We start from the raw sequence: 19689 nt of genomic DNA, 5'->3' as shown, positions 1-19689 counted from the left end.
AGAAAAAGAGAGAGCGCGAGTTTTGAGATGTGAGAGATTTGACGTTTAGCGTGTTTGGAGTGTGTAGTTAATGTGTTGTCTTGTGTAGTTAGTGTGTAGTGTTGTGGATAGTTTTGTGTTGTGTGTCAGAACAAGGAGTGATACACCTGCTGCTGTCAGACCTGCAGGTATCAGGCTGTGATGTTCTCCATTATAGTGGACAGAAATTATTTTTTTTGGAGTGGCACAAATAATTTGTGTGGCATCTTATTGATGCAGAACAGCTGATTGTTCTGTAAATAGTTTGAAATGGTTATTAAAAAAATCAAGGTAAAAGGTAAATGGATGCAAATAACTTTGTTGTTTGCAAAACTTGTGCATAGGATTTTAAAATTGACAATTTATATTTGCATTTAAAGTTATGAAATATGATTCATTAAACATGTTTGTGGTTGTTACAGTAAAAAATTAACTTTTTCTACTCTGATTTTATGTTTTTTGTCTGATTTTAGATCAATTGTGTTAGTACAGTATGTCAAAATGAAAACATAACTGTAAATTCAGGCACGTGAGGTTGTGCTGAAAAGGATGATACCAAACAAGGCAAAGTAAATAGTTTTTAAAGGTAAAATGTGGAGGGGAAAAAAATCAAAAGTAGTTAAAAATGGCCAATTATACCCTGGACCTCAGAGGGTTAAACGTTTTTTTAAAGTAACACAATAGTTACTTTCAAGTAATTAATTACTTTTAGAATATTGTAACTCAGTTACTAACTCAGTTACTTTTTTGAAGAAGTAACTAGTAACTATAATTAATTACTTTTTCAAAGTAACTTGCCCAACACTGGATGTCAATGTGACTGTGTTAGTGCGCAATCTGCAGAAAAAAAAAAGGGGCAGTGTGAGCATTTACGCATTAGGCACAGTAACTGTATCTAGAGTGGTCGGGATCTGACGGTAAATGATGTTTGGTGTTCTTCTCGATATAGCACAGGTCAGCTATACACACGGATGTCAGGTTTATGATGGAATAGTTTATAACTGTGTAGGTCTCCTCTGGATCTTGCACTCCACCTCAGTCTTGTTGCCCTGGAACACACTCATTTTCAGTGCTTTCTAACAAAATACTTCACCCTTACAGAAAACCACGCTGGTTCTTCTTCAGCCTCCTCCTCCTTTATCTTAACAGCCGAGACAAACACCTGTAAATCTCTCATTCGCACTCCCAAGTGAGGTGTGTACACTTTTGAGCAACTAATCTGCGCTGGACTTTGGCAGGCAATTATGGATTACTGAGTCCATCTTTGCAATTAAATTAGCCCAATATTATATAACCCAGAGAGCGTTCCACTCATCATTCTGACAGCTCTGATAGCTATAGTTCAATTAAACTATTGACCTAACTAACTGCAGTTATTTAGTGTCACTCCGATGCCCTCAAGCAGCACCACACCTTTACCTATATAGCTTCAAAGATTATGAATTAATAATTGTGGGAAAAGGTAGACAGTTGATACTGATTTCAGTGCTTTCATTTTTCTCTCTCTTCTAAATATAATACATGTATTGCACTAAATACATTTGCCAACGAAGTCCCCAAATGACCTCACCAACGCAGACTTTTGTATCACTGCACACTTCTTAATGCCATTCAAACCCAGTCTCACAGACTTGATTAAAATCAATGCCCCTTTTAATAAACCATTTACCTACCTTTTCCTACTGTGACATGTTAAAGTGTCTCCTGTGGAAAAGGAAGTACTAAAAGAAATGTTGCTGCTGCTGAAACCAATACCTTTCTTTCTCCAAACAACCAGTTTGTGTCCTGTTTAAAATGTAGCTCCAACACTGAGTCATGTTTTATTTTGTGTGAGAAAATAACAATAATGACTTTCTTATTGGTCGTGTTACAAAAATACATACATGAACATTTTCCAAGTAACCTACATATCTGTATTTAAGTATTAAAAGATTGTTGCAACAAACAGTGGCTAAATGCTTTCTGACCTCAGTGCCCTGTCTGTGACATTCATTGCCAAGTCCAATTGTTGTTACTAAATTTTCCTTTAAAAAACTCTGTCATGTCCTTAAACAGCTGGCCACTATAGGTTTGTTTGTTTGTTTGTTTATTTGTGTGTGTCTGTCTGTTTGTTTGTTTGTTTTTGTTTGTTTGTTTGTTTTTGTTTTTTAGCCATAAAAAATCAAGGACTAAAATCAACCCACTGAAAAAAAAATTGTACTTAAAATTGATTATTTACAGCGCTGAAGCCTGAGGTTTCAGCTCATAGAGATTGCCTGCATAGATATACTGACCTCACTTTATTAAAGGTGTAATATACACTTTCACCACGAGAGGGAAACACTCACTGGCCACTTTATTAGCTACACTTTGCTAGCATCAGGTTGGACTCTGTTTTTGCCTTAATTCTACATGTATAGAGTCATCAAGGTGCTGGAAATACTCCTCAGCGATTTATTCTCTTTAAACTGATGACTGTAGCGGGGCTCTTTTTTGATGAACAGCATAAAAGAAGCCCATTTGTCAAAGGTAAAGAAAAAGCTGAGATGTTCCTTGGAACTGATGCATTTTTTCACATAAACAAATAAGCAAAAACTGCTGAGACTTAAAGGAAAAGTGTCACGTAATGTTCAAGTCAGGTCTCGTGGGACACTCGGACAGCGCCACCTGCTGGATTTAAGCAGAATTTGCACTTTTTCTTTTCTTTTCTTTTCTTTTTTTAATTAACGCCGCCCGAGCTTATAAGCGTGATGAAGTTTGCAACAGTGAATCTCATAAAGGATCTGATGGCTGACCTGAAACAGACGGAGTCGAAATCTTCTTGTTGTTTTGGCTCAAAGTAAACTATAGCAGCGCAGTTTTCTTCATTTGTATCATATCTTATCATATATATTTTTTAAAACATTCATTTTATTAGTTTATTTTTCAGATTCAGCTAACTTTATTGAGCAACTGGGCAACTGAGCATAAACATTGAAATAGAAAGTGCAAGCAAGATAAATAAAGTACATTTAAAAAATATAAATTTAAAATTAAATGTATGTATGTATGTATGTATGTTTGTTTATTCAAATTGTAGTTTACAACAATTGCCCAGCTGTGCACGCAATTCATCGCTCAAAAGAAAATGAAATAAACGTAGTAGTAGTGCTAGTAGGGTACTCTCGTTAGAATGAAGAACAGCCTGTTACTGGTAATTTTGCGGTTATGGTTGTTTTTACTTACAAATCTTATAAAATACATGGTTTGGGATTTTGAAGTCGTTATTATTTATTTGTTTAGTTTTTATTATAACCTTTGCAAGAGTGAAATCCGCTCTCATATTTCGACATGTTACAGTCTAAAAACATAAAAGCACTAACGAGATCCTTTATTTGCCCTCTACTCGGCATCCAGCCCCCCAGTATGATATAAGATATGCGTAAAATTAAAATAAATACATATGGAAAACGTAAACTTTGCTTCAGTGGGCCTTTATTTCTTTTTTGAGGTGATCCATAACATATTGAAACAGGCGTTAGATCTCCTTCTGGCTTCCAGATGCAGACGGATCTACATTTTAGTGGTACTGCTTTCCGAGAGCGGACACCACCACGGCCAAGAACTTCTGGAAGGTAGCCTGAACCTCTGGGGTGAAAGCGGAACCCAGTTTTCCAGCAACAACAATGGTCAGGCAGTCAGAAAGCAGCTGCATGGAGAAAGGAAAAAAAGGCATGAGAAAATGTCGTGTTTGCATTAAAAAGAAGAAGAAGAAGAAGAAAGGCGGGTTCTGAGGTTTACCTTGAAGTTGTCGGGGTCGACGTGCAGCTTCTCTGAGTGCAGGACGCTCAGCTCGGCGTAGGTGGCTTTAATGTTGTCCATGTTCTTCACAGCGCGGTCCAGACCGTGGAGCACTTTGATTCCGTGGGCAGCGACTTTCGGGTTGGTGCTGATGGCCTCGGCGTTGTAGAGGTTACCGAAGGAGGCGAAATACCTCTGAGTCCAGGGGTAAACGACCAGACACCTGCAAGGGAGAAACACACGTGAGTTTGGCCCTAGAGCACGGAAGGCTTGTCCTCTTGCAGATGTGTTCCTTACCTGACCAGAGCCTTGGGGCCAACATCTTCATAGTCCAGGTTGGAAAAGATGTTGGTGATGATGCTGCGTTCCTTTTCGCTCCACTCAACCATGGTGGCGTTTGATTAGGATTTTTTTTCTTCAGGCTTGAAGGAAAAGGCTGAATAGTGCTTCACTAGACCCCCTGCATCTATTTAAATGCGTCGAAGCTCCCCCACCCTAAATGAGAAGTCTGCTGTGATAGGCTGGAGATGATGCGCGTGAGATAAACTGCAGACTTCACCAGAAGTTTCTGGATTTGTTGATACGGTTTTGTTATTCGTGTCCTGCGCAATTTTAGCAAAGCCAAAAACAAAATTTCAATTAGCGCAGTTATTGTGCGGTCAAAGATTCTAAAGCCCAAAACTTTATGCGCAAAATATTCCCAATATTTATCATATACATATTCTATTGCAATTATTTCAACTGCAGTCCTCAAGTCTCTGATTATTTATTTATTTATTTATTTATTTATTTATTTATTTTTATTATTGTTGCTGTTGTTGTTATTTTAGATTGCCTGTTTGACGGGACGGTGTTTGATTAGCTGAATCCTGAGTTGTTGTTGATTTTTATTTTTATTTTTTAATTTTTGCTTTGAAACAAATCACACAGAGGATAAAATTCATAAAATGTAAATCAAGCCTTTTGAAAATTATCTGTCACATTGATCAAAGTGCGTCCCCCACTTTTTAAAATCTAAATAAAGTGTGTATATTTTTTAAATGTGATTTCTGATTTTTTTTAAAAAATATGGAAATGCATAATTCGTCTGTATCTGCCTGATATTACACAAATAAAGGTTCAACAACTTCACATCTTCACAAAAATATCAACATTATATAGAAATATAAGTAAAAAGGCTAAAAGGTGATGCGGATAGAAATGAAAGAAATTATTTATTTATTTAGTCTTTATTTGTCTTTATTTTAAATGTGAGCAATGGTTGCCAAGCAGCTCGAGTGTTAGACGCCCTTTAAGTTATATCTCGTAAACCACACCGGTGTTATCTGCAGCAGCGAACCCCCCTCCACCCAAACACCCCGGCGCCCAAAGATGCATGTGTTTGGATTAAGAACACTTGAGCTGGCTGATAAAGGCCGTCTGCTCTATTTTCTACCACTGATAGGAACTTATTTTATGGCCCGAGCCAAAAAAGAAAAAAAGTGCTGAATTAAAAAATTCAATCTGATAAATCTGAGAAAGCTTTAAAAAGCTTGAATTTGATAAGAAGAGCTGTTTTTTAATCTTGTATTTTTAGTATATCCTGGATCCACCGAGTGTATTTGCATATATTTTAGAATTTTGCGCTCTTTTCTGTAACTGCGTAATGTGCATGCATGCATTTTTGTAACTCCCACCTGCATCCATAAATGACCCACATTCTCTGTGATCACGAAATCTGCTTTTTACAAATAGATAATTTTCTTAAACTTATATTGTACTTCATTAGTAAAAGTGTTTAAATGTTGATCACATCACGAAAATGTACTTTATTTTTTTATTGATTGATTTAAGTAGTACGAATCGAATCGAATTGTTTTCTAAATATTCAAAATGATCATTATTATTATTATTACAACAAATTACTATATTTTACTTGGTCCAGGCCTCAGTAAAGCTACACGTTTCAAAACGTAATCATTGGAGTAATAGAAAATGGGTTCAGTTTTATGAATCAATCAGTTTTATTGGCATTAATTTCACAGCAACTCCTTAGACACGAGTTCACTCACTGTTCTTAGAACTGTAGACTTTCTGCACATGATATCACTCCGCCTGAGACGTTCTCCACTCATCAGTCATCAGGGGACCATGTGCTTCACCTCTAACTTCTCACAAACTTACAAAGCAGAAAATGTGGTTACGTTGCACTTTTGGTATCCTACACGAAAAAATACAGAATGTTTTTGCAAATTCACACCCAAGATGTCACCAGCAGATATCACCCTCTGCGTTGGCCTAAAGCCAAACAAGTTTCTATCAGACCCGGTGGATGAGTCCTATCTGCGTCACATGTTGCGGCTTGGTATCAGATGCCGTGGGTGTGACCGAGGGGGTAACTGAATTTAAGCAGAGCTCCTCGCCGGGTAGCATCATCAGAGAGAGCGAGACAACCAATCCAACATGAGTCTGACTGAGAAAGACAAAGCTGCCGTCAAGGCACTCTGGGCCAAGGTCTCCAAGTCTGTGGATGCTATTGGAGCCGAAGCTTTGGGCAGGTAAGGCTGTATAGGCACTTGTTTATTGAATTCAGTTCAATTGAATTTTATTTATACAGCGCCAAATTACAGCAACAGTCGCCTCAAATATTTAAACACACTTCAAATTAACATGACTTCGACTACTTAAAATAAGCTCGTGCTCCAGGTGAGGCTCGAACTCACAACCTCGGCATCACTCTGCAGGCTACTGTCTTATAAGTACCGCGCGCTGACCGATTGCGCCACTGGAGCTTGTGACCCACTATGTTCATCTCTGCTTCCACAGGATGCTCCTCGTGTATCCGCAAACCAAGACTTACTTCTCCCACTGGCCGGACCTGACTCCCGGTTCTGCCCCCGTGGTGAGTCACGGAAAGCAGATCATGGGTGGAGTCACTGAGGCCGTGTCCAAGATTGACAACCTGAGCGGCGGCCTGCTGGAACTGAGTGAGCTGCACGCCTTCAAGCTGAGGGTGGACCCATCTAACTTCAAGGTAAGACACGGATCATGTGCATATGCGATTTCAGTTATAAACAGAGGTTATTGTCTATTCCTATTTCACGCACGGTTAATTTATGTTAAAATATAATCCAACGTGGTGAAAAAACTGTTTTTAAGAACGTAAACTTTATTGACTATGCATTTGTAGTAACAAACAGTCTGTTTATCAAGAGCAAACTTCATATTTGGTATAAACTGTTTTCTCTCTCTGCAGATCCTGGGTCAGACCATTATGGTGGTGATCGCCGCTATGTTCCCTAACGATTTCACCCCGGAAGCTCATGTCGCCTTCGACAAATTCTTGGCAGCCGTGGCCCTGGGTCTCTCTGAGAGATACCGTTGAGATGTCGGCAGTGAAAAGCGCAGTTTGTGACCATTAAAATCATGGTTGGAAAACGAAAATAAAGCATGCCGCCAAAAATGATCCTGCTCTGTGTGTGTGTTTTTCTTTTTCCTTTTTTAAAAAAAAAAAATATCCCACTGTGTCGTTTCACACCTGCACACGTGACACTGCAGAAAAAAGTCCAAATAAAGAGCTTCGATTAAATGGCAGTTCTTTGGTTTTTATGGAAAAGAACTGAGAAAAAATGGTTTTACATATTTTTCTTAATTTATTTTATGCTAAACAACAATCCATAGATTACAAACTGCCATGGAATAACAGTATCAAAAAGAAATATCCAAAAGTATGCCCTTTTTTATATATGGAGTGAAAGACAGAGTTTATGGATATATTGAATCTTGCACCACAGCTGTAAATGGAGTCATTTCATTATGATTCGTAGTTTATTGTCACCCAGAATGATCCTGCAAAAACAGGAAGAGACAGTGACACTGGTGCATCATTCCTGTGGTTTAATTTAGTAATCCAGTTATGTGTAACTTCTCTTACCTGACCAAAGCAGCGGCCACAAGACCTCCCCCAATGGGACCAACCCAGTACACCCAGTGGTAAGTCCAGTAGCCGGTCACCACAGCTGGACCGAAAGCCCTGGCAGGATTTAGACACGTTCCTGATATATCACCCCTGCACATAAGTGATAAAGTTAAACAAGAGGAAAAACAAGTTTTTAAATCATTTACTTAAGCACAAGATAAAATCCTGCTTAAGTAGACCAATAATGCAAAACACTTTAGAATATGTCTAAAGCACTAAAAGCAATCAGACCAGAATATCATATATTTTTACAATATTATTAATGGGTCAAAGTTTTTGATTCATTAATATATAAAGGTGAACAACACTAGAGGGCAATTTTAAGCCAATAGCACAAGTCAACTTCAAGTGCAGGATCTACCATGGATCAGAAGGCAACATTGCATAAGTTGAGGACCAGTGATGGGAATAACGGCGTTACAAGTAACGGCATTAGTAACGGCGTTACTTTTTTCAGTAACGAGTAATCTAACTAATTACTATTTCTATGGTTACAACGCCGTTACAGTTACTAACACGAAAATGCGGTCGGTTACTATTTTTCAACAAACAGACGGTTGAAGCTGTGTTCAGCTTACCGCATCTTATATCAATTTCACGGAAGTAGCTGACTACGCAAGTAATCTGGACGCTACAGCTTTAAGCAGCTGTGCGCGCTCCCGCGGACAGTAATCACGATCACTGTCTAGCACAACACCTGGAGCTAAGGGGGCAAAACAATCGCATGAGTGCTGCTGTTTGGCTGAGGAAGAATAAAGTAGTCGTGGTAAGTCAATCACATGACCACTTAAAGACAAAGCAACAAGGTGATATATACCAGTTTATAAATTGTGTTGATAGGCCACGTAAAACCAGAGTCATGATAAACAATATATACGCGGTGTTTTTTCCTCAATAGTTTCGTCACGTTTACTGTCTAAGGACAGCGCTAGCAAGCACTCTCTGCTTATGAGCAAAAAAACAAAAGAGAGAGCGAGTTTTGAGATGTGAGAGATTTGTGACGTTTAGCGTGTTTGGATTGTGTAGTTAATGTGTTGTCTTGTGTAGTTAGTGTGTAGTGTTGTGGATAGTTTTGTGTTGTGTGTCAGAACAATGAGGCGACTGCTGCTGTCAGACCTGCAGGTATCAGGCTGTGATGTTCTCCTTTATAGTGGACAGAAATTTTTGGAGTGGCACAAATAATCTGTGTGGCATCTTATTGAATGCAGAACAGCTGATTGTTCTGTAAATAGTTTGAAATGGTTATTTAAAAAATCAAGGTAAAAGGTAAATGGATGCAAATAACTTTGCTGTTTGCAAAACTTGTGCATAGGATTTTAAAATTGACAATTTATATTTGCATTTAAAGTTATGAAATATGATTCATTAAACATGTTTGTGGTTGTTACAGTAAAAAATATAACTTTTTCTACTCTGATTTTATGTTTTTTTGTCTGATTTTAGATCAATTGTGTTAATACAGTATATCAAAATGAAAACATGACTGTAAATTCAGACACGTGAGGTTGTGCTGAAAAGGATGATACCAAACAAGGCAAAGCAAATAGTTTTTAAAGGTGAAATGTGGAGGGAAAAAAAATCAAAAGTAGTTAAAAATGGCCAATTATACCCTGGACCTCAGAGGGTTAAACGTTTTTAAAGTAACACAATAGTTACTTTTCAAGTAATTAATTACTTTTAGAATATTGTAACTCAGTTACTAACTCAGTTACTTTTTTGAAGAAGTAACTAGTAACTATAATTAATTACTTTTTCAAAGTAACTTGCCCAACACCGTTGAGGACAGCTACAAGTACCTGGGAATCCCACAGGCAAATAGCAAGAACAAGATCCGGGCTATCAAATTAATATCACCGCCCTGCCCGTGATCAGGTACACTGCTGGGATAATAAGCTGGCCAAAGAAAGAGATAGAAGCCACTGCCATCAAGACAAGGAAGCTCATGACCATGCATGGAGGATTTCACCCTAAATCCAGCACTTTGAGACTGTACGCTAAGCAGAAAGAAGGAGGCCAGGGGCTAGTGAGTGTCTGAACCACTATCCAGAAGGAGACAACGAACAACAGTGAGCACATGAGGAAGATGACCATAACTGACTGCAGCAGAAACCCAAGGAAAAAAAGGAGCAAGGAGAAGAATCATCATGGAAGGACAGGGCCCTGTCCAGCACATGAGGCCATCTGTCCTACAACTAAAGTTTGGCCCAAATTGGGCGAAAAAGAAAAAAAATCAGAGCATGACCACAAGAGAGTTGTGCATGAGTGACTGCCCATAAATCTCATATAACTGAAGCAACATTTAAAAAAATTAGGCCAAAATTCCTTAGGAGTAATAGAAAAGACTGATAAAGCCATATTGCAAACAATTACTTCAAGTTATTGCTGCTAAAGCTAAATAATGTGGTGTAATTGAAGAACCTTGGAAAGAAAAGCGAGCTTTGAAGGAGAAACCTAAAGAAGTCCAGTTGCTTTTTTTCTAAGTTCCTTAGATTACCATGACCTGGATGACTGAGGACCTACACAGACATGTTGTGTAGTTGGTTTTTCAGGAAAGTGTTTAAAAATGTCTTTTTCTCACATGACTGTATGTACAGCTGGTTACATATAGGGGTAAACGGGTTAACAGAACAGCTACAATTATGTCATAACCATTGTGAATTTTAAACAACAGTAATGTCAGCCAGTGGCCCATCGTTTGGGGGGGGTCACTGCCCTTGCGTCTCACCCTGCCAAGACGTTGATTATGACCGTACAGCCCACCAGGAAAGGAGCCAGTGGGGTTTTCGTCCTGGTATTGACGGCCACCAGCAGCACCACCAAAGTTATCAGGCAGGTCATGGCCACCTCTCCAAATATGGCTCGTGACAGCTGGCTGTCTGACTTGAGGATAGTAAACGCTGCTCCCGTGGCATTGAAGAAGCGTTCTGGTGGGGTCATCAGCTATGAAACAGTACAGTTGTGGTGAAAATTTCACAGTATACTCAAACATGCATCCGTTTAGAAGATGTGAAGGTGCTGAACCTTCAACTGACCTTGGCCATTCCGGCTCCCACCACTCCTCCAATCAGCTGGCAGACAATATAGAGCCCCGCCATCATCAGGTTCATGCCTCCACACAGGTAGATGGCAACAGTGAATGGAGGGTTAAAGTGAGAGCCACTGGGAGGAGGCAAAGGAGCAACAAAGACAAAGTTGAGAACAAACAGAGCCAACTCCACTCAAATCTGGTAAATGTCTGCATGGTAAACCTTTAACCCAGGGTTATCAATCATAAGGCCCAGGGGCCAGATGGGGCCAGCAAAGACTCCTGATAAAGACCTCCCCATGAACACTCATGCTACATCAAAGTAAAACAAGGTGATAGATTAACAATGAAATGACAGAAAAGTTCCTGTTTTTTCGTCACTTACTGTAAAAATTTCTTTTTGTTACAATGAAGCCACAGTCAAATAAATAAATCTGTGCATTAACAAAAATGGTCTGTTTTATAATTACAGGATAGTTTGGGCGATGACCAATAAGAAATTGTTATTTGTTATGTGATTTTACACATTTAATTCAAACAATTTAACCCCAAAGAGTTATGCCGACAGATTTCTTGCATTTTCTGCAGTGACGCGCTGTCGAAACTGACCTTCCTTTTCTTATATAAAGACATCGCAAGGATTAAATGTGTCATATGTGACACATTACGTCAAATCCCTGTTTTACCCTCTAGATTTTTTTAAATTGATTTATTTGCATTAATCATACATACACTGCCTTATTTATCTACAAAAGATATCCTGAAAAGATTTAAGGTAGGTAAATGAACTTTATCTTTAACCTTCAAGTGACCAAGGTTAAAGTTTGACATAAATGATATTCAAACAAACAATCCAACAACTAAAACATAAATGCCAACGTTTGACTTAATAAATAACTTTACCTGATTTTATCCATGACAGCCACCAGCACGGCTACAGCCAGACCGTGCACCAGGGCTGGCTGTAGCCGTCCAGCTTCTGGTACGTTCTCGATCACAGACACACAGCCGATGAAAACAAAGAACAAGGTCCCCACAATTTCAGCCAAGCAGGGCTGGTACAATCTCTCGTATTTGTTAGCTTGAGGTTTCAACACGGGTTTAGTCTTCATAGGCTCCATTAGAGCAGAATCTCCCATTTCAATTTGCTCCTCGCCCATCGTCGCTCCTTATTTGCTTGCACCTGCAGCTGGCTTCTCTGAACTCGGACCAGTGTGCCGAAGTGCCAAAGGTGCTGCAAGGTGTTGGGGTTTATTAATAATCATCCCCCATAACCTGCACACTGAAAACATATTGCATCACTGGTCATAAAAGCATAAAGAATGAATTATTGAGCCATATAAAGGTTCTTCACACCTGTTCAGCCATGCTTGGCAGTGTTTGAAGGAGTGCACTTAAGTGACATCTTTAAAAAAATAAAACATAAAACACATAAAACATAATGATGCATGAGGGAGGGGTGGAGGTCACAAGTTCCAGAGTTAAAGTATTCTTCTGTCATAACAATCATTGTCTTTGCTTTATTTGCATCCCCTGCCAAACCTAAAGCAATCGCCAAGCGTCTATATAGATAAGCTAGATTAGAGACTTTGCAGAAAGTTATGGTCCAGGGTAAGTGGATTTTACACTCTTGGATAACAACACTGAACTTTAGATTATGTCAGACTAATTACATCCTAAACTAAGATAAACATGTATGTACCGAAACATATTTATATTATTTAATAGACAAATGGCATCAAAGAAGCCAAACGTCGCAAAGAGCAAAGAGGAAAGAACGGTTAGAATCGTGCATCTGACCGTGAATCAAAATCTTGTTTCTCACTTGTGCATGAGATCAAATTTATAACACAAGCAGCTCAGCCAGTGCAAATGCAGCAGAAAATAATCAAACAGTGTCATATGACAATATATCAACCACTGGGACATTTTCTTTTTCAGCAAATCTTCTTTTTTTAATATGTGTGACATTTTTTTAGTGTTTATACACTGCTGCAAGTACTTTGATACTTTCCCTCTATTGACCCTGAGACGAGACGGATTCAAGAAAAAGAACTGAGAAAGTAAGTAAGTAAAAATATTATTTATATAGCACCTTTCAGGACAAATATCACAAAGTGCTTCACAAGAAAAAAAAAATAATGTCGGGTCAGTTTTGAGTTTGTTTTGTATTTTTGTTTCCTTATATTGTTGGAAATATGTTAAGTTCTTGTGTTGCCTCTAGTAGTTAGGATTTAGTCGAGTTTCATTCTCGTTTGACTACTTTTATAACATTTATAAGTCTTCTCTTGTCTTCAGTGTCAATATGTTGTGTTTCTTGTCTGCGTGTTACATGTTATCAAGCTTGTGTGTCATGTCTTCATTTCTCTGTTTCCTGTTTTATTTTGAAAGTCTTGTGTTTCTTTGTTCAATGTGTTTAGTTACACATTAGTGTAATGTGTTTACTTTTCCCCTGTGAGATAGTTATGTTCATTTGTGTCAGCTGTTTCTACTTCCCCTGATCACCTCCTGTGTGTATTTAATCTGTTTGTTTTCATCCATTCCTTGTCAGGTCATCTGTTGTTTCTTGCCATGTTTCCAAGTTTCTTGTCCAGGTTTGTTTAGGTTCATGTCAGGGTTCTTCATGTTGTTTTTTAGTTCTCCCAGTTTAGGTTAATGTTTAATTTTGTATCAGTTTGCCTTACCTTTTGTTCTGCTTCTGAATACTGTGACAAATACCAGGGCATTTAAAACAAAACAGACAAAAAATTAACCAAATGCAATTCCAAAAAGATGAGTTTTTAGTTGTTGTTGTTGTTTTTCTTTTTAAAGAGACTACTGAGTCCACAGATCTCAAGCTCACAGGAAGAGAGTTCCATAATGTGGGGGCCACAGTGGCAAAAGCTCTGTCTCCCTGAGTTCTCAGCCTTGTTTGCTGTATAACAGGGGTGGGCAACTCCAGGCCTCAAGTGCCGGTGTCCTGCAGATTTTAGATGTGTCCAATTCAAATTTTTAATGACCTCCTCAACATGTCTTGAAGTTCTCCAGAGGCCTGGTAATGAACTTATCATTTGATTCAGGTGTGTTGACCCGGGGTGATATCTAAAACCTGCAGGACACCGGCCCTCGAGGCCTGGAGTTGCCCAACCCTGCTGTATAACAAATAGGCCCTGATCACGCCTCACGGACCTGCTAGGGACACAGGGCTGTAGAAGTTCAATAATCTAAGCTGGTGCTTGTCCATGAAGAGCTCTAAAAGTCAGAACCAGAATCTTAAAATGGACTCTGAATTCAATGGGGAGCCAATGGAGCTGTATTAGCAATGGTGTCACATGCGAGTACTTTGGTCAGAAGCCTTGCTGCAGCGTTTTGAACAACCTGCAGATGTTCCAGGGAGATTTTGCTTAGACTTATAAATAATCAATTACAGTAGTCCAAATGTGATGAAATGAATGCATGTATAGCAACCTCCAGTTCAGTACGTGACACAAGAGGACTTAGTAAATAAGTAAGTTAGATTTCTTGCTTGTTTCATTGATTGATGATTGACTAAAGCTTACTTACAAAAACACTAGAAGGTGTTGCGACCCAGCTTGTTTTCCTTGAAGTTTACTATTTCTGTTTTTAATTCGTACAACCTGTTTCTTCAATCTTATCACATCTCACAGTGAGGTTAGATAAGATTATGAGATAGAGATTAAAAGATTATAGTGATAAGATTATACTATAATGTTATGTGTATTATACAACACATCTATTGACAGCATTCTTCAACGGAGTAATTGTACATCCACCTTTTTTCCTATCTTAAATACAGTACTGTGCAAATGTCTCATTTCTTTATATCTTTCTCCCAAGGACAGACTTTATTGTACTTTTTTGGTCTGGAAATTCTCCGGGCTTCCTAAAGGTCTTTCAAAGTTTTTCTTGGACATTGACTGCTTTTTCACTCACTTTTAGTCAACTGCTTGTACCTGAGCATTTTCAGAGAAAACCAGAGCCACTTAACACTGACTCGTGAGTCGTGAATTATTTAACCATTTAAAAAAGCACATAACTCAAGGGATGAACCAGTGTTGTGTCTTCACATAAAACACAAGTTAGCAAATAACCTATTTTAAATATTTAGGCACTTTGCTAATAGCAACCTGTTGAAAAGCACATCATTTATTCCTTCCAATAGGTTGATTCTGTTCATCTGGACGTAGCATTTTCAGCATAGCGTAGCCAACATAGCATTTTCAGCGTAGCGTAGCTTAACGCTATGTCCAGATGAACAGAATTGAACCTTTTGGGATTTACTTACCTGGATGATTGAGCATGCATCAAGACATCATTTATTTCTATTTGTACAGTTAAATGATGCTGACATGGTTTGACAGGCATAAAATTGTAGCTTTGCTCCACAAAGCTAATTACCAAAGAGCTATTAGCTAAAAGCCTGACATATCTCAGCATTCTGTGGAGAACAAAAACAAGAAGTGGCAGGCTAAAACCTAAAAAACAATCAACAGTAGGGGAACAGTATCTGAAAGTCATGTCCTTAAGACCTGACAAAGGCCTGTTCACTGATCAGAAATGGTCTCAGTGGAAGACTGGCTGTTAAGAAGCTGTTCTTAAGGAAAGGAAAGAGGGAGAAAAGGCTGAGGCATGCTAGCTTACACGAGAACTGGACTGAAAATCGGCGGGAACGGGTTTTATGGTGTGTTGAATCGAGATGAGAATGTTTTGGCTCAAACTGTCATGTAGGTCAGGAGAGAGGTACAACAGCGAGAGTTTACAGTCATCTGTAAAACAGGTGGAGGCTCTATCATGGTTTGGAGAGCCAGTAGTGTTGAGGATCTTGTCAAAATTGATGGAATTATGAAGACAGACAAGAACAGTCGGATTTTGATCTGCCACGCAGTAACATGTTTAAGGCATCTGATTGGCAAAGGCTTCATTTATTAGCATCACACCACCACTGCAGTAAAAGCATACGTGTATAGAAACACACACAGTGGACACTATCAGTCATGGGCTGGTCTACTTAGGCAGAGTATAAAAGCGCTACATAAGAAGCAGTCCTTTTACTTTCAAGCTCAACAGAATTGTACAAGCTAGGTTTTTTCCTTATATGCTGTCTTTCCACATATGACGAGTGACTCAAGACTTTTGCTCATTTTGATTATGAAATTTTCACTTGCAACGGAATATTTTGTCTTTAAAAAAAGAAGCTACGTTTCAAGTCTCATTGGATCGAAGTACACCAGTTTATGATTCTAATCTACCTTTATATTTTAAGCCACTGACCTGTCCTTGTACCGTCATTTAAGTAATAAAACTATTAAAATACTCCTTACCATGTGGGACTTTGATTCAAACAAATACAAAAGACTCAAGTAAGTAGTGCAGAGAGCAGACAGTGTGAGCGCTTGGAAGAAACTTTTATTGTTAAATATGTCTGGACTTTTTCCAGCCAAACAATAGAAGCCAACAGTTATGGTGGATATCTGTGGGCACACATTCTTCACATGTTGCTGAGAAATGTATGACCATCTGAATGGAAAAGATGCCAAGATACCCATCAACTGGTTGTGGTCTCTGCAGTCCTCTTTAATGAATTAGGCCTTCACTTTAGCACAACTCGAGTTTTATGGTCACCGATCAACAACCTGCGAAAAAAGATAATCTTTACTGGTTGTTTCCATCACCATTTATTGTCATGACCTTTCATGGACCTTTCATTCATCTAAGAAAAATTTGCTAAAATGCACATGATGTGGTACAAAGCCACTGTGTGCTTTTTACACATATTCCATCTTTTGTAGGATGTGTGTATTCTGAATACACAGATTCTTCAAAGAGGCATAATCTAAATAGAAACAACATTAGAGTTAATGTAACTGCAAAGTGTGTCTCATAAGACCCCAGGAGTTCCAGTGTAGTAGGTGTGTTGGGTCTATAAATGGTTAAGAAGGATATAATACTTAAGCATTATGATTGGCCTTGCAGAAGTAACTAATAATAAATAAATAACACCTACCGAAATACTAAGACTATTTAAAAAGGTGAACGTAATATTGTGGCTGACTATTGTACTTGAGCTGACTTGCTGCCCACTTTCATCCCAACAGTAGTACTGCAATGCTACATGAATATGGCCTTTTTTACGAGGAACTACAAATCTATACTAGACATATGTGAAATGTGCACGTTTGACTTTTGGACGCAAAAGCAAATAACATGTCCTGAATCTTTACCTGATGATGCTGACAGTTAGCAGTGCACCAGCAACGGGTCCAACCCAGAAGACCCAGTGATTGTTCCAGTGGTTGGCAGCCATGGCAGGACCAAAGGCACGGGCAGGGTTCATGCAAGCTCCTGACAAAGTCCCTCTGAAATAACAGTCATGACAAACCAACACGTTAATACAGCTGGAGATCAGTGATGCAGATCAGCAGCACACTTCTCATGCAAGAAAAACAGGATATACAAGCAATGGGATAATGGTCCACAAGCCTGTGCATGACATAAAGACTCATTTCAAAGGGAAACTTGACGAAGTTAATAAATTCATGAAGATGTGTTACAGGAAACAGAGATTAACCTGTTCCAGTGATTCTCAGACCTTTGCTGGCATGCCTTGCTTTATGAGCTGAAAGAAGTTCACACCCTACATCTTTTAAATTGTATCAGTGATTTAAGTAAAAAAAAAAAAAAAGAGTTTAGCCCCCTGGGCTATAATAAGAACCAGTATCTTTAGGTTCTGCCATTTTGACTTTTACTTTTTCTCCTTTTCAGTACTTATTACAAAAGTCAACCAAAAGCAGGACAAAATAAACAAGTAGACCTTTTTTTATTCTTTTTTAAAAAAATCTGAAACCACGGCTCCTATCATGGCCCTAATAGTGATCAGAGTCTAGCTTCCAGTGATTCCTCCTGAGATTCTTACCCAGCAAGTATGTTGGCAGCCACAGTGAGGCCAATGCAAAAAGGAACCCAGTCTGTTTGGGTTTTCCTGTTGACGGCCCCCAGGCACACCACCATGGTGAGGATCAGGGTCAACAACATTTCTACCAGGGTGGATCTACCAGCGTCAGCAGAGACCGCTTTAAACGCTCCTCCGAGGGAAGCGGTATAGTTATTAGAGGGATACACTGCCTAAAAGGAGAACAAGTAGAACACATAGGATATAACATGACTGGAACCTTAACTTTTTTTCAGTAAATCAAAATATCACTTAATGATCTTAAATTACAATCTTGTATGGTAAATGTTTTTGGCTCAATCTTGATAAGGTCAAGTCAATGATGTAATCAATCTTGAAGTCAAAGTGCTGCTTGGTAAGTAATCAGAAATCACAATTCTGAACTGTCATAGTGTGTCATCCATATTTATACACAGTAAGTCAAAAATATTGGGTTCAATGATGTCAAAATGATGACATAACCTTGTAAATTCACATTTTACATGACAAAACATTGACGTCATGCCAGAATAAACAAACGCTGACTTACTCAAAACTAGGATCAAAGTAAAAATAATGAAATAATGAAAATTCAAGTCTTGAGAGCCCAGTTTTACTGATTTTTACAGATTTTAAAACATATCACTCCATCAGTTAATTAGTTAATTCATTCATTAATTATTATTATTTCTGCATTGCAAGGTTTTTTTTTACTTTTACATTGAAATATAGAAATAACATAATTAAATGAAATATATAGTGATTTGCACAACTTACAGAAAACTATTTGTAACAAAATAAAACCCTAAACATAAATTGTTGATATCTTCTTACCACTATCTAAAGGCCAATGATTACAAAGAAAAACAAATTTTCCACATTGGTAGTGCATGAAATAACATTTTTTGTATTTTAGCATTTAGTTAAAAAATCAGCAATTAGACTGACGACAAAATTTAAACTTTTAATATATTTTTCTGATCTAGGCAGTCTTTTGACTTATAATGAATTTGCGTATCTTTAGTATTTCATCTTTTATTTAGACTATATCTTACCTTTGACAAAAAAGCACCAACCACTCCTCCGGCCATCTGAGCTACGATGTAAGGTACGAGCAAAATCAGCTTCATCCCCCCGCACAGGTAGATGCTCAGAGACACTGCAGGATTAAAGTGCCCCCCGCTGCAAGAATTGGAATTAACTTTAGTCTATAAAGTGATCAAGTGGTTACAACTGTCTGTCAAAAATGGATGAATAGATGAAAAAAGATGAAAGAATAGAATGGGATGAATAATGTGTTTATGTGTGTGCTACCTTTGTTGTATCAAACTAAGGCAATACAAAGTGTGACAAAAAATGCATCAGTATATTTAAAGGTTTTTTTTTGCTGTGGTTTCCAATACCTAGATGCTCTTTTAATTGGAGTAACTTCTACAAGTTAGGGCTTAGAGTAAAAAGCCCTAAATCCTAAATTTTTTTTAAAAAAATTCATAAATTTGTTTTTTCTTTGTCTTTACACTAACCAAAATCCCCCCCAAATTCTATTATAATACTGTAAATACAAGAAGAAAAAACAGTATATAATAAATCTGTACCTGATTTGCCCAAACACTGTGATCAGCACTCCCAGGGCCAGTCCATGTGCCAGGGCAGGCTGGATGACACCCCCCGTTTCCACGTTCCCGATAACAGAGGCACACCCCACAAACACAAACAAGCAGGTTCCCAACAGCTCAGCCAGACAGGGCTGCACGTACAGCTCATATTTGGATCGTATCTTACTTCTGTTGCCAATGTCTTTCTCCACCTCCGGCTCCCCCATTTCGGTTACTGTGAAGACCTCTGTCTTACTTTCTAGCCCTGACATGCTGTGTTTGAAACCTGCCCTGTGCTTGACTCCCTCCACTTCCACTGGTGGACTACAGTACGATCAGCATACAGTTCTGTATATAAGCCAATGATGCAAAGGGACATACGCACGTCCACATTTTTTCGCTGATG

The 19689-nt window shown here is 38.4% G+C and overlaps 4 protein-coding genes and 1 non-coding gene across 5 annotated transcripts; 1 reads left to right on the top strand and 4 right to left on the bottom strand.

Annotated features, from left to right (window-relative positions):
* Positions 1 to 3478: 3478 nt before the first annotated feature.
* On the bottom strand, positions 3479 to 4184 carry LOC134633247 (hemoglobin subunit beta-1-like). The gene is made up of 3 exons (XM_063482126.1): positions 4075 to 4184; positions 3778 to 4000; positions 3479 to 3685 (listed from the first exon to the last, which is right to left on the bottom strand). The coding sequence occupies exons 1-3, from the start codon at positions 4164 to 4166 to the stop codon at positions 3557 to 3559; spliced, it is 444 nt and encodes a 147-aa protein (XP_063338196.1). The 5' UTR covers positions 4167 to 4184; the 3' UTR covers positions 3479 to 3556.
* Positions 4185 to 6219: 2035 nt separating this feature from the next.
* Positions 6220 to 7141, top strand: hbae5 (hemoglobin, alpha embryonic 5). Its single transcript, XM_063482125.2, has 3 exons — positions 6220 to 6314; positions 6583 to 6790; positions 7013 to 7141. The coding sequence occupies exons 1-3, from the start codon at positions 6220 to 6222 to the stop codon at positions 7139 to 7141; spliced, it is 432 nt and encodes a 143-aa protein (XP_063338195.1).
* trnai-uau (transfer RNA isoleucine (anticodon UAU)) lies at positions 6455 to 6548 on the bottom strand. The gene is made up of 2 exons: positions 6511 to 6548; positions 6455 to 6490 (listed from the first exon to the last, which is right to left on the bottom strand). It is a non-coding gene; the product is annotated as a tRNA-Ile (tRNA).
* A 421-nt stretch (positions 7142 to 7562) lies between the features above and the next one.
* On the bottom strand, positions 7563 to 11920 carry LOC134632753 (aquaporin-8-like). Its single transcript, XM_063481528.1, has 5 exons — positions 11664 to 11920; positions 10768 to 10894; positions 10461 to 10675; positions 7691 to 7825; positions 7563 to 7605 (listed from the first exon to the last, which is right to left on the bottom strand). The coding sequence occupies exons 1-5, from the start codon at positions 11918 to 11920 to the stop codon at positions 7563 to 7565; spliced, it is 777 nt and encodes a 258-aa protein (XP_063337598.1).
* Positions 11921 to 16293: 4373 nt separating this feature from the next.
* LOC134632752 (aquaporin-8-like) lies at positions 16294 to 19598 on the bottom strand. The gene is made up of 5 exons (XM_063481527.1): positions 19284 to 19598; positions 18744 to 18870; positions 17674 to 17882; positions 16982 to 17116; positions 16294 to 16393 (listed from the first exon to the last, which is right to left on the bottom strand). Exons 1-5 carry the CDS (start codon positions 19553 to 19555, stop codon positions 16351 to 16353), a joined length of 786 nt encoding a protein of 261 aa, XP_063337597.1. The 5' UTR covers positions 19556 to 19598; the 3' UTR covers positions 16294 to 16350.
* Between the last annotated feature and the right edge of the window lie 91 nt (positions 19599 to 19689).

This window comes from Pelmatolapia mariae, linkage group LG8 (assembly GCF_036321145.2).
Source record: "Pelmatolapia mariae isolate MD_Pm_ZW linkage group LG8, Pm_UMD_F_2, whole genome shotgun sequence".
Taxonomy (NCBI): Eukaryota; Metazoa; Chordata; class Actinopteri; order Cichliformes; family Cichlidae; genus Pelmatolapia; species Pelmatolapia mariae.
This window is presented reverse-complemented; position numbering and strand designations above follow the sequence as displayed.

What these genes read in the sequence shown, in the direction of transcription:
- LOC134633247 (XM_063482126.1), bottom strand. Translation starts at nt 4,166, where the DNA reads ATGGTTGAGTGGAGCGAAAAGGAACGCAGCATCATCACCAACATCTTT. An exon ending in GGCCCCAAGGCTCTGGTCAG is followed by an intron (nt 4,001 to 4,074) that starts GTAAGGAACACA and finishes TCTCCCTTGCAG; the next exon opens with GTGTCTGGTCGTTTACCCCT. An exon ending in TCGACCCCGACAACTTCAAG is followed by an intron (nt 3,686 to 3,777) that starts GTAAACCTCAGA and finishes TTCTCCATGCAG; the next exon opens with CTGCTTTCTGACTGCCTGAC.
- LOC134632752 (XM_063481527.1), bottom strand. Translation starts at nt 19,555, where the DNA reads ATGTCAGGGCTAGAAAGTAAGACAGAGGTCTTCACAGTAACCGAAATG. An exon ending in ACAGTGTTTGGGCAAATCAG is followed by an intron (nt 18,871 to 19,283) that starts GTACAGATTTAT and finishes CAATTCTTGCAG; the next exon opens with CGGGGGGCACTTTAATCCTG. An exon ending in CTAACTGTCAGCATCATCAG is followed by an intron (nt 16,394 to 16,981) that starts GTAAAGATTCAG and finishes CTTTTTTCGCAG; the next exon opens with GTTGTTGATCGGTGACCATA.
- hbae5 (XM_063482125.2), top strand. Translation starts at nt 6,220, where the DNA reads ATGAGTCTGACTGAGAAAGACAAAGCTGCCGTCAAGGCACTCTGGGCC. An exon ending in GGAGCCGAAGCTTTGGGCAG is followed by an intron (nt 6,315 to 6,582) that starts GTAAGGCTGTAT and finishes CTGCTTCCACAG; the next exon opens with GATGCTCCTCGTGTATCCGC. An exon ending in TGGACCCATCTAACTTCAAG is followed by an intron (nt 6,791 to 7,012) that starts GTAAGACACGGA and finishes CTCTCTCTGCAG; the next exon opens with ATCCTGGGTCAGACCATTAT.
- LOC134632753 (XM_063481528.1), bottom strand. Translation starts at nt 11,920, where the DNA reads ATGGGCGAGGAGCAAATTGAAATGGGAGATTCTGCTCTAATGGAGCCT. An exon ending in TGGGAGCCGGAATGGCCAAG is followed by an intron (nt 10,676 to 10,767) that starts GTCAGTTGAAGG and finishes ACTGTTTCATAG; the next exon opens with CTGATGACCCCACCAGAACG. An exon ending in GTGGCCGCTGCTTTGGTCAG is followed by an intron (nt 7,606 to 7,690) that starts GTAAGAGAAGTT and finishes CTGTTTTTGCAG; the next exon opens with GATCATTCTGGGTGACAATA.